Genomic DNA, 13624 nt, shown 5'->3' with positions numbered 1-13624 from the left:
CCAAGGTTTCTGTCTTCGTTTGAGTCGTATGTCGTGTGAAAGAGGTCGTACAATGCCGCAGGTTGCCTTGGCGATAAATGAAGTGCAGTCAAGTGTTCACGTTAAGTGGTGCTATAAAGGTATACTTTTCGTGTGTGTGTGTGTGTGTGTGTGTGTGTGTGTGTGTGTGTGTGTGTGTGTGTGTGTGTGTGTGTGTGTGTGTGTGTGTGTGTGTGTGTGTGTGTGTGTGTGTGTGTGTGTGTGTGTGTGTGTGTGTGTGTGTGTGTGTGTGTGTGTGTGTGTGTGTGTGTGTGTGTGTGTGTGTGTGTGTGTGTTGGAAAAAATGAAGAAAAGTCTGATAGAAAAAGCAGAGATCACTGAGAACTGGTGTTAAATACACACCGCAAGCTGCATTTCTGTCTTCAGCGCTTTTATTAAACATGGTTACATATTACTTATATTATACTATTGCTATCAGCAGTTCTTCCAAAACAGATCCATCCCCAACTGCTTATCAGAGTTGGGTTTAAAGGGGCCCTGTTCTGCTTTTAGTGGTTTTCACCTCGGTCATTCACTTGCTGAAATGGACGGTGCAAAAAATAAGGCAGAGCAGTAATTCAGCTACATGGAAATATTCATCTGTGAGAAGATGCAGCAGCAGCTCCTGAACAACCATCTCCCTTAGGATGTTTTAGAAAGTGTGCATGTGTTTTCCATATTAATGTGTGGCCCTGTCCTCCAGTGTTTTCAGTCCGTGCGCTGCACAGCCTCAGTCTCCTGCGAGGTTAGATTAGAGAGGTTGCTCCGCAGTTGTTAGTTCACAGAGCTAAAGTTAGCCGAGCTCCTGCCTGCCTCCAGTGCAATGCCAGGCAATCCCATCTGAAGTTGTGCGGTAAAGGACGAGTGGAAAAGACCTCTTCCCCCTCGCACACGACGAAAATCAGCCTGTTGTTTCTTTTCTTTGACCTCAATTACTATCAGGGCGCGTGTTACTGTAGGGGCATGTTGAGTCATGGCTGCTCTGGGAGTTAGGTTTGTGTGTTTTTGTGTGTGTGTGACAGGGATTGTGTTAATTTTAGCCTCGGAGGCACCGCGCAGTCTGTGGGGGCCAAGGTGCTTTAGTCCTGGCTGAGACGAGAGTAATGCTGGGGGTGAGGGGGAGGGGAGGAAACAGAAAAAACATGTTAGACATGACCGGAGCTGCTGGACGCATTTAAGGAAGAGAAAGTGGGAAAACATTTGCCTGAAACAGCACTTAAAAGGACGTTCTTTTTAGTAAATTGAGCTAATCAAATGTAAAATATAAAGATACAAACTAGTGTAACAAAACTGAAGGGGATAGCTTCAGTGGAGTGGATTTGACTGAAGAAACTAATGTCATAATTTGCACACCAAAGTGGTTTCAAACATAAGACCTTGCCTCCCATTTCCTGTGTTTTTTTTTGCCACGGCTATGCACTTAATGAATTGAAGTAGTGATTAATTACAGGAAAGTGCTTGCTGGATGGAAAGACACTTCACCCCGGTGTTCTGAGTATGTGAATCAAGCCTTTATGGAGTGATGGCACCATACTTGTGTTTGATACGTGTGTGTGTGTACGCAAACATGAGGTTACTGTCCGCTGGACTTGGATCACTGGGGGGAGGAAGATGCTGCGCTCTGCACATTTCCTCCTACATCTAGAGACCGATTTATTAACTTTCACGGGTATTAACTCTCACCTTGTCAATACATTGTTAGCGTAGGAAAAGAAAAAAGCGATACACTGCTCTTCGATTTCATCAGGAGAATGCATGGAAACGGATCAAATATACAACATATGAACAGGATGTGCTGCAGAGCTTTATTATTCGTGCACTGTAAGTGGTCCTCCCTCAGAGATCTTTTGTTAACACTGAGGAGCTAATTTCCCTGCAGGCATCACAAACACTTTGACTGACGGTTTGAAACTGGCATGTGCCGCCCAGCAAACCTGTCTCTCTCCTCTGCAGGAATTAGCTGCCAATTAATGTGTTCAAATGTGTGTCAGTGCACGCAAAACAAATAGCTCCTACATCCACCGTGTTGAATGGAAATCTGGCTCCTGTCATAATGATTCATGCTAATTGTGTTTAGTAGCATCGTTGGTCAAAAGTGTCAAAAGTCATCAAGTGGATTTGAGAAGTTTGTCACGATCGTTCCTGCAGTCAGATCATGAATTCTTCCTGCAGAGGAGCTATCTGTCATCCCGCTGCCCGTTCAGTGAAATGTCTTCTTCACTCTCATTTTTAAAGCTGTCACCGAAGAGGTCTGACCACCGTGGCAATGCAAACAAGAGTGATAGCTCTGTTTCCGAAAGCACAAATGTTTATTATTGCTGCGTTTCTCTTAAATGCTCTATGTGCAGAGTTCTTTGAAAGTTCAGTTCTTGGATCATTTTTTGCATTCAGTTTAAAAAGCCTTTTGCTTGCCTTTGGCCATATGTAAACGTAATGTACTTGGGAGAACAATTTGCCTGAACTGTTTCTCACTTCAAGATAAATATTCCCTTATGCATTATTGAACAATTTTAAGGTTGCAATTCAAAGTACTGTTGCAAATGACTTTCCCTGCAGAAATGTGTAATTTATTGCAAACTAGGCAATGGGTGTGAGTGGCTGCCATGTGTCTTGTGAAATAACGTCATCCAGATTCCTGCGCTAATTAATCATCAAATTCGGGGGCGGACCCCCCAAAGACTCTTGGTAGAAAAAAAAATGAAATGTGTCAAATCAGCTCTTCATCTATCTTCCATTAATTCAATGAAGTTCATTTAAATGCATCCCCCCTCTCGCACACACACATACAGTTTTCTGATTGTGTCGTCTACTGCAGAGCCTCTTGAATAAGATAGAATGAAATATTACATCTTCACATATTAATAGCCTAAACATTTTTTTTTCTCCTTTACTGGGAACACATTGGGCACTTTGCCAGACTTTCTGCTGCCTAATTGCAGGGAGCGTGTTTATTTATTGGGAAATGATCTGCTGCGTCTGAGCCTCCGCTGTTCAGCTGAAGCCCGTAAGTGATCTGAAGCATGTTCCTGCTGTAGAGAGCTCTCACACACACACACACACACACACACACACACACACACACACACACACACACAAACACACACACACACACACACACACACACACACACACACACACACACACACACACACACACACACACACACACACACACACACAGTCATTGTAATAATGCGTGCTGGTTGACCTTAACTTTTTCTCTCTGACATGTTTTCTGAGGAGATTAAATGAAAATACAAGCCCCCTCCGGCCCCTGCTTTGTTACTAATGATGACTTTTAAATGTCATTGTGACTCTGCTCCGTCTACACTTCAGTGTCCTCTGGTTTGGAGAAGGTGATGTGTCATTGACCCGAGAATAAGCTCTGCTTCTTAACACAAAATGTCTCCGTGACTATAAGTATTAACAACCCCGCGATCAAAACTCCTAACTTGTTTCCCCTTCAGGGTGATTTTTTTTAAAACTCTGGGGGGGAGCGACATTTTCCAAATGAGCATTTTTTTTCAGTCTGACCTTTCTGCTGCCCTTTGTGGTGAGTAATTGCATTTTTGAAACATTCATTTGTGAGTTATGTCATCTGCTAGCATCATGATTGAAAGCGCTGCTCTGTGGTGTGAATGTAATGGAACCTGGACCCGTTAGCTTCCACAAACTACCTCCTTTTTTTCCCATATTCTGCAGTGCACCTGTCAGAGCTATTATCTAGGGAGAATCTGCAGAGGAGAAAAAAGAAATGCGCTCTGCATATGAATAGTCCTCTGAAGCATTAGCTGCAGAGGGACGCGGGAGAAAGTGAATGGACCTAAGATAAGAGGATGGACTTTCAATAAGACTATTTCAATTTTCTGCGGCTCTGTTGATGATGTGCACAGGTAGACAGCGATACGTGCAGGGAGGGGCGGGGGGCAGGATGCTTGCTCTGGCACAGAGAAATATGAGCCCTATCAATCACCGCCTCCGGGCACAAATGTAATTACACTACAGTTGTTGACTAGGCGGGTAATCTGAGACACCACTGGCATGCGTTTACGTGCTTACATTAGGGGATTGCTGCTGCCCGTTGCGCTCTGATGTGTTTTTTAACGCTGCTTTTGGGGACGCTGGCATGAATTTAGGGAATTATTCATAAAGGGAAACCACAGAGATCAAATTAGCCAGGATTCCTTATAAGAGATTCTCTAATAGCAACCATTTAACTGGGATCTTTTTTGTCTTTTGTTTTCCATCTAAATACACCTGAACCATGTTTTCCTTTTTCCATGTACTAGAAGTTTGCTGTGATCAGACCCATAGTTTTTCAGGGGGTGGAATACATCTTCGCATTAAGAGGAAGATAATTGATGGCTTTCATCACCAGAATGAACACAATTATTCCAATTTGAGCTGTTTCCATGGAAAGCGGGCCTCTCTGTGTTGGGGTCTGAATGATATTCTGAGACAAATGAAGTGACACGATAATGAGGGGCTTCTTTTGTTGTTTCACCCTCACCGTGTACATGTGTGATTTCTCTTTGGTAGAAGATTAGAGGTGGTACCTGCCTGGATGACATCTGAAGACGGGAAAATGGATGAAATTGTATTCCGTAAAAGAGTAAAGTGGTGGGCTCTTAAAAAAAAGCCTAGAAGTCTCTGCAGAGCAGAGAGGAATATAAATGTAAGGGGTAAAATTTCTGCAGCTTTTTGCCTACATACTTTGTGGTTTTTACTCCAAAAAGAGCAAGGCATGTTGACACTTTGTTTTGTTTAAAGTAAGCAGGCAGAGTCGTTTATTCTTAGTTTGTTACTGAGTTATTGTACATTTCTTGCAATAATATCGGAAATAGTATTGTGATTACATTGATAAAACAAGCCAATAAAACATACATTTTAGGTAAGTTTTCAGTGACAGTAACATTTGGCCAACTTTATAATCTCCCAGCGTCAACAAGCGCCCCGGTCCCAGCTTGTCCTCTGGTTTGCATTAAGTTTTAGAGCTTCTTACATTGATTGGTGTCTTCCTTGCGCATTAGGTCCAGTTAGTGATTTTTTTCTAAATCCTGGGCTTGTGTATTCAGGTAGTTGGTAAAAATGTTTCTTCAATTGCATGTGTTTTTATATTTGAATTGTTCCTCCTAATGGAAGTGTTTGGGCCTTTGTAACATGTTTGCCCCCATTGGCCAAAATTGTACTAAGGTTGTGTTTAATATTGTAGAGGTAAATGATCCAGGGGATTCCAGGTGATATTGCAGAGGCCGTTCTCACATTTGGCAACACTCTGTTGTCCATCTGTCATCATGATAAATGTCAGTGCCCCACAGATGTTTATAAAAAAAAAACATAGCTGCCACAGTCTTCCTACAGTCACTCCGGCCAATGTTTACGCTCCTCGCTAATTTTTTATTCTCGTTATAAACAGAGAACTCCTGCAGTCTGTTTGGGCACGAGAGTGTGAGTTTCCACAGACGTGCGTGGGTGGACATGCACAGCTTGTGTCAAAGACAGGGAAAGCAGCAACCTCTGAGCCGCTGCTCTCGGCCTCCTGGACATTTAAACTCAGCGGTGCACAGATTTCTCCAAACAGACTCCGAGGCAACGAGCACTTCTGACCCTCTGTCTCCTGCCCCTGTGCTTAAATGAAGCACACCACGTCACCTCAAAATACTGAAACAGCCCAGATGATTTATAGCTTCTAGTCTGCAGGGAAATTTACATGAGACACTCTGCTCCGGTTTTTTTGTCTCTGCGTTGTCTGTTTCTAATTTCTCAGTTGAATGCCCATGTAATGAATGTTTATTTCCTCACAGCCACATGCAGACACTGTCTATTTCCTTATGTGTGATCCGTGCCAGTATTTCACTCTGTTTCCATACCTCCATCACCCCCACCCCCTGCTTTGCAGTAGACAACCTCTCTCTCATGTCTCAGTGTCAGACCTTTGGGATTCACCTGCAGGAATACACAGATTATCTTTTACTCAGGTGTCAGGATGAAACTTTTTTTTTTTGTTAAAGATATATTTTGGGGGGCTTTTTGCCTTTAATTGGATAGGACAGTGGAGAGTGACAGGAAAGTGGGAGAGAGAGTCGGTTTGGGATCCGGAAAGGACTACGGGGCGGGAATCGAACCCGGGTCGCCGGCATACGGTGCAGGTGCCCCAGCCAGTTGCGCCACGGCCGGGGCCAGGAGGAAACTTTTTTTAACACTGTAAACATGACCGATGAGTGCATTGGGGGAACACCGCCTGTTGTAGTAATACAAGGGGGAGTAACACCTCATACTTCTGTTACAGCCTTCAGTCGAGCACCCATCCCCATGGCGGTGGTGAGGAGGGAGCTGTCATGCGAGGGTTACCCCATCGAGCTGCGCTGCCCTGGCACCGACGTCATCATGATAGAGAGTGCCAACTACGGACGCACCGACGACAAAATCTGTGACGCAGACCCAGCGCAGATGGAGAACACGCGCTGCTACCTGCCTGACGCGTACAAGATCATGTCACAGAGGTAAGGACACATTTGCATTTTGGTAAAGTTTCGAGAGTACATATACTTGCTTGTTGAAAAATGGTTACACACATTTGTTATGAACACTCTCAGGTTAAAGTTTTGCCACTCTCAGGCTAGTGATGTTAATAAAAACATCAAAAATTTATGTTTAAACTGGTTTTCACTGTTGAGATCATCCAACATGATTTCACTTTTTGCTGATGCATTCTGAGCTCTTCCTGCATTCAGAGCTCTTTCCTGCAATGTTCATTTTAAAGCCTTCTAGGTAATTACAATGAATTATCATTATAAAAAAAATAGAAGTTGTTTTTAGCCCCATTCAGAATAATGGAGCATGCCTATATGGGTGTATTAAAGTGTAAACACACACAGCCCCACTCAGAATCAACATCAACATAGCTGACTGGACTGGAGTCGCCGTGTTCATTCTAAAAATCTTGAAAACATAATCGAATCTGGAGTTAATGAGAGATGCTGTAATGCACACCTGAGGAGGAATAATGTTTTCGTTATGAAACAAGTCTTCTCGTTGTTCCCCCTTCAGAGACCATGGCAATGTAATGAATTTGTGCAAAAATGTCTGCAGAGATAAATATAAGGACTGTTCCCGTAGATTAGCAGAAAACATGAGGGCCGTGTTTACACAGTAAATCATTAGTGGCTTTGGGAAATGAATATAAACATCCGTCCTCTGGGTAACATATTCCCGTTATGGATAAATTGGATCACAGTAAAGCTCAGCATACCTGACTGCTAATCTATATCAGTCATAAATTTGCACACACAAATCAATGTTCATATGAACTAATATGAATATATGATCTGTTTTTTAGTCATAATAAAAATATGCTCAAGGACAATTCTACATATGAGTTTAGATGTATGATCTGGAGACTGATTTCTCCCTTTGTTAAGGTATTTGCAGTTACATGGAATGTTAACATTAACTTAATATACATATGTTATAGGGCCTTAAGTGAACCTATGTAAGAACATACTGTATCTATTGGCTCTTTTTTTGACTTGTCTGTTGCACTCTTACTTTTTATTTCCAAAGCTTTAGTTTCTCTTTGGATCCCTTTGACAATACCAATGGACCTTTGTGCTCTTGGATTCTTTTCATTTGGTACCATAGATTTGAGATAATCAGCAGTGTGAAAAGCAACTGATGGTAGTTTGAAACATGTTGTCGGATAATTGATGCACCCTGTGGCTCTCTTGTTCTGCTACCGCCCACTCAGACTGAAAGTCCCTGCAGGAATGAATCAACGGGTCCTGCTACTATCTCCAGCACAAAACTAACATAAAGTACCTGGGGGAAAAAAACAAGACTCTTTAGCATCCCGTAGCTACCGGGGGTGTTTCAATGATGCTAAAAGGTAGCTGCAGCCAGAGCACTTTGTCTGGGGAGAGGAAGTAGCTAAGTGGATGAAAGGTGTGGGTGGTATGAATTGAGAATGTCTGCCAGAGCAGGGGTGGGGTGAGAGGAATTGGAGATATTTGTGGCTGCAGTGACACGGCTACACATTAGCATGCAGAGGTTAGCACAACAAATGAACGCCACCCCCGACTTTCTCATTGTGGAGCTGTCAGAGCGGTTGCTAGGCACCTGCGGCTAAGCTCATTAAGGCTAAAAAAGAAGACGAGAGCGAAACAGAACCAAGCAATGTGAACAGAGAAAGTCTTCAAAGACTCGTGAAAATGCCGGGGTTATAACAGGGCACAGAGATTTAACTCTCTTGATTTCATCTGGACTGTTGATGTGATGCGTGAAAAGTCACATGTTGAAAGTACCATTAACATGCTTTAATTAGATTTAATAGCACAATGTATTTTCTTCAGTAGCGTGTCTACTTTATTATCTCCAATGAGAGCAGTGATGCAAACACTCTTTCATTAATATTTTAGCTTCATTTCCCTCCCAGTCTCCTTCCCCATGCATAATGTTTACTTGCTCACTATAACCCAATCACTGGAAACAATTTAATGCTATGATTACAGCACTTACATGACCGCAGTAATCAGATTTCTGCAGTAATTGGGAGTGTTTTATGACCTGGCTTGTGTCTGGAAGGAAGTGTTTTAGTATACTGCAGAAAACTAAAAGGAAAATGACACCAAGATAAGTTACTAATAGTGTGAAACCAGCTCCGAAAAGTTGTTATATACTATTGACAAAAAAAAACGTTACCTTATTCTACAATATCCGGTTTGTATTGGTTGGTATAGTGTGTTTATTTCTTGTGTTCTACCTAATTACAGTACACAGAAAAAAGTTAAGTTTGTTGTATACATTTGATTCAGTGAAAAGATTGGTAACTGATATAATCTAATCATCAAAGTTAGAATACTTAACTTAAACCGGAAATTGGATTTTGTGACTTGTTTTTGGAATGCATTAACCCCCCCCACAATACAATGACATTTAAAATAAAATGTTGATATTGACATAGTAAGTTAAAATGAAAATGTGATCAAATCAAGTTAAAATAATAATGTATATTATTAATTTAACTTAATAGTACTGCTGTGAATAATAATACACTGTAAATAGTAACATATGTTATATATAAAAAATTGGTAATTCATTTTATAAATATGTGCAATTTAAACAAGCTCAACAGGTCAAGTATAATATTGTGATCATTATCTTAAAATCTGATCATGCCAGTTAATGCACTCATAGGGTTTTTCTCTGGTGGGGCTCTACGTCCCACCTGCCTCTCTGCTGGCTCCGGTTTAGTCGTGGTGACTGTCAAACATTTGTTAGCATTCACTTCCCGTCTGAAGAGGAGCCACGCCGCCGCCAGCCTCGTCTGTGTGCCAGGCGCGCATCCATCACCAGCAAACACCGGCCATGTCACCGTGCTCGCAGCCTGTCAATATACATACAGGCAGCTCAACCCCCCCTCCAAACCCCCACATTGATATTCAAACCTTGGCCAAGTTAGCCCACTCATAGAAGAGTATATCGGGCAACTTCAGCAATGTGTTTGCCTCCATTACAGTCTCTTAAGCGGGAGCTAATAGCAGTCTGTGTCTGAGTGATAGCGTACCACTGAGCTTGTGAGTGCTGTAATGCATCCCAAAATGAAGGTTGTCTCGCACCATGCTGTGACAGCATGAAATGAATGGCTCTCTTTCATTAGATGTCCCCCCCCTCTCACTTTGTGCTGTGCAGAATCCACAAACTGCAGTAGCATGTCACCTATAGACGGTGACGTGTTGCAGGCGAGATAGAAGCTAATGATGTTGTAATTGAAACGCACTTCTAAGGATTCATTCAGCACAATTTGGGCACATTTGTATATGTCTGTACACACACACACACACACACACACACTGCAGCCTGTGGTTTGTGCAATCATTGCCCGTCCCTTGTGGGCTATTTTTGGAGCTTATTGTTTGGGCGCTGTTGCATCCGCCTCTCTCCAAAAGCATGTGCGGATCTAGTGCCATTTCCCAGTGTGTGAAATCACTGGAGAGCCAGGCTACTTGTGCTATCAAACAACAATGACCCTCTTGTCATCCGAGGCCCAGTGTCTCTCTCCTCCCTCTTTTCTGTGTTCCCCTTCTACTTCCCCCAAGGCGCTGTGGCCTTCACGGCCAGTAATTACAGGCTATATCAAAGCTATACATCACCGCGCATCTCAGTAGACCTGGACAGGCACCTTAAGGGACAGCTGATAGCATTGTGACAGGCTGCTGCATGACCCCTGAAGGAGAAAAGCAGGTCAGGAAGGTGCAACACAAACACACACACACACACACACACACACACACACACACGCAGTTATTTATTTATGTAAACAAACTTAGTTTAATAAATGTCATGAACTTATAAAGATAAGTTAGTTCAACTTAATGTAATAACTTTTATTCATTTATTAAAAATAAGTGTTCTTCCAAAATAAGTTAGTTAAACTTATATTTATATAAAATCTAAATGTGTTTTGAGTCCTGCTGCCAGTTGACGGTTCTTTAAAGAAGGAACATCATATCCTGTTATTTTTTTAATTACACTCTATGTTGAGAAAGAAAACATCATAGTAATCTTTTATAACTTTCCACTCATTCTGTCTGGTATTCGTTCCACCGCTGTGTCATCACACTTTAAGGAACAAAGGAAAAGAGTTGTGCCTGTTGTGTTTGTGCACGTGACACTAATGATGAAGGTTAATAGATATCGCAGTTTGACGAGACTCTCGAGGACGATCAAACTAAATGAGAGCGACCTGTGATGTGAACCTGCTGGCCCGGTGACAGCTGACATTTGACAACCTTGCTGTTAATGATGTTTATGTGGAAAATAAATGCTTCCAGGACATTATTTACCTCTCCACACTCAAGACAAATGAGTCTACTCTCCCCTCGGATGAGCACATGTGCTGACAGAGGGACAGGAGTGATGGAGGGATAAGAGGGGGGGAGCAGATGGGAGGATCCTCACCCCCTGTCCATACGTTCCCCCTCTCATTATCTCTGGCTTTTGACCTTATTCCAGAGTTAAAGGATTTGACGAGATATTTGTGTGAGCAGGAACGGCGGATTAACTGACGAATCCCACTCGTTTCTTTTGCCCATATTCATTTAATTCCTCTCATCTCAAGCAGGACGTTGGGATGAAGATAGTCAAATCTGAGCTCCATGCAATTCCCAGTTGCTAAATACTAAGGAACCAAGGGGAGATTAAGCCAAGCTATTCAAAAAGGATGTAAACCACAGTTCCTACACATATTTTTTTAATGATGTGGTCTATGATTAGAATTTTGGTAGGCAATCAACACTGTATTGCTATCACAAACAGGTCCAATATTACAATTGTAGGAGGTGCATTAAAAAGGTTCCTTATTTGGGATGAATACATAATATCAAAACTAAACATAATGTTAAAGGTCATGCTCGAAAGATTACACGCACAAAACCCTATACATAACACACTACAGGAAAGAAGAACACCCCAATATGTCTTTAAAGTGAGTAAAGGGCACTAAAAAGTAATTGTAAATATACATATATAGAGAAACAGAAACACAACAGTGGGATGTTTATTAAATCACAACCTCAAGCCTACCTGTCCTCACTCGCCCTCAATTCTCAGGGTGTGGAGACACACAGTGTGACCATCTGTTTATAATCTCACTCGTCCTTTGTCCTTTGATTTTTAGCCTAAAAGGATATCACAGTGTTTGATCAACAATGGCTTTAAAGCGTTTCAACATAAAACGTAAGATGGATGTTTGCATGAAGTGCTTGGTATTTATCTTTAAAGAATAAAAAAATACTTCTATGTTATTAATGAAGCTGCACCCCACTACTTTAATCCTAATGATGCAATCTGGTTTATTTAATTCAACCTAGGACATAAAATGTAAAATTAAAAAAAAGACGTGGGCATATAGCAGGGGGATATGATTAAAGATTCTTTGAAGATGCGTTGTGGGAAATGTAGGATATAGCGTTTTTCTTTTACTTGACCCAAATAAAGATCTGGATATTTTAGCCTAGCGTTCTGTAGCCCTATGCCTTTAAAAGTCGTCCTTTTTGCTGAATTAGTGTACCTTTCAGTTTCCTAATGCATTCACAAAAGCTGAAACACATTCATATTCATAACATCGCCTTAAATATTTAATACAGTCTTTAATATAAGCAAATAGACAGCTGCCATTGACATTAAGAGAGCTTATCATGCTGAGCAGATGTGAGTGTAATATGCTTGTTGCTCATGCATGACCCACAGAGCTCCATCACAAGTGGCCTCCCTTGTTTAAAGTCAAGGTTTGCATAAACATTTAGCTCCCAAAACAATGGGATGGCTGCAATGTTGGAAGGGCAAATATCAAACAGGTGCTGCTTTAAATTAAAGGTTGTATTAGGCGGAGTGTTTATAAAGAAGACTGTGTGGTCTAAATCATATGGAATAATCCACTACCTCTTCTAGAGATACAAAGCAAGTAATTACTTTGTTTTAACCTTATGCATAAAACAGATTAGATTATATGGAGTGCATATTTAGAATGCATCACTCAGCAGAGGTTTTCTGAGGTCCATTCTTTCTCCTTTTTATGCAGCGTGAGTGTTTGGTTTGTCTGACGTTGGAGGCTGTTTCTCCGTGATACAATTATCTGTTGAGCACCTGACAATTACAGAACAAAAACATGACCGATGAGCGCAGCGGGGGACAACCGCCTGTTGTAGTGATATTAACAAATAGAGAGTGGTGGGTGGTTTGCAGCCGGCATTAATATGCGCAGGTATTAATAAAAGCTTCGACAGAGAGCGGTGACATTTTTTTTTTGCATCATGGCCTTGTGTAACTCCTCTGTTTGAAAACATTTTTCTTTCTTTTCTGAATTCAATGACATCACCTGACATTCATTATGCTGTCTCATTTTCCGCCTGTATCCCTACTTTGATCAGAGGCTGCCGCATTCAATTTTGGCCAATTAGTTGCTATAAATTTCCAGCCTGCAGCCCCTGCAGTCAGCAGGTCTCCAGATGAGGCCGTACCAGACTGTGAGGTGATTAGACGGGAAAAGGAAGCTCTGGGTAGCACATGGGAAATGTTTGAAGACATCTCCCCATACGGAGGATTGGTATCTCTCAGGAGGTGGAGATAAAAGAGAAATGGATTGACTCCGACCGAGCCAGTGGTTTGAATCGACCGTAACGGTGTCCATTTTTGGATTCTGAGCAGAATGCCCCATAGACTTTGTTATAGCCGTACAAGTTGAGCCCTTTGCTGAACAATCCAGAAGTTTTTTAAGTGTTTGTATTCCGGGCAGCCTCATCCTACCCTCAGGAAGCCTGTGCCTGGTCATCGGGTCTTTTTGAGTCAAATTACAAGTAGTGGCTCTAAACATGGGGTTTTATAACATGTTGGAAAAGTAGGAGGCTGCAGTTAATTTGTCTGCTCTGGGAGTGAGTTTCACTTGGATGAGTGCAAACATTAAAGAAAGGGCTAATTCAGACAGGAGCAGGTGGTTTAGTCAGAGAGCAGGGAGCCTTTTCTTCCACTCTTTCTGATATTTGCTCCCCCCCATAGGGTTGCTGGTTCTTCTTGTTTTTAATTGGCAAGTGGGAATAGGAAACGTACACATT

General features: G+C 41.9%; 1 protein-coding gene across 1 annotated transcript in view; it reads left to right on the top strand.

Annotated features, from left to right (window-relative positions):
• Positions 1-13624, top strand: part of LOC134876087 (adhesion G protein-coupled receptor L3-like) — a 172302-nt gene that overhangs the window by 60596 nt on the left and 98082 nt on the right. Inside the window, 1 exon segment of the mRNA XM_063900934.1 lies at positions 6307-6520. Coding sequence (XP_063757004.1) covers positions 6307-6520 — 214 coding nt within the window.

Source organism: Eleginops maclovinus, chromosome 14 (genome assembly GCF_036324505.1).
Source record: "Eleginops maclovinus isolate JMC-PN-2008 ecotype Puerto Natales chromosome 14, JC_Emac_rtc_rv5, whole genome shotgun sequence".
Lineage (NCBI taxonomy): Eukaryota > Metazoa > Chordata > Actinopteri > Perciformes > Eleginopidae > Eleginops > Eleginops maclovinus.
This window is presented reverse-complemented; position numbering and strand designations above follow the sequence as displayed.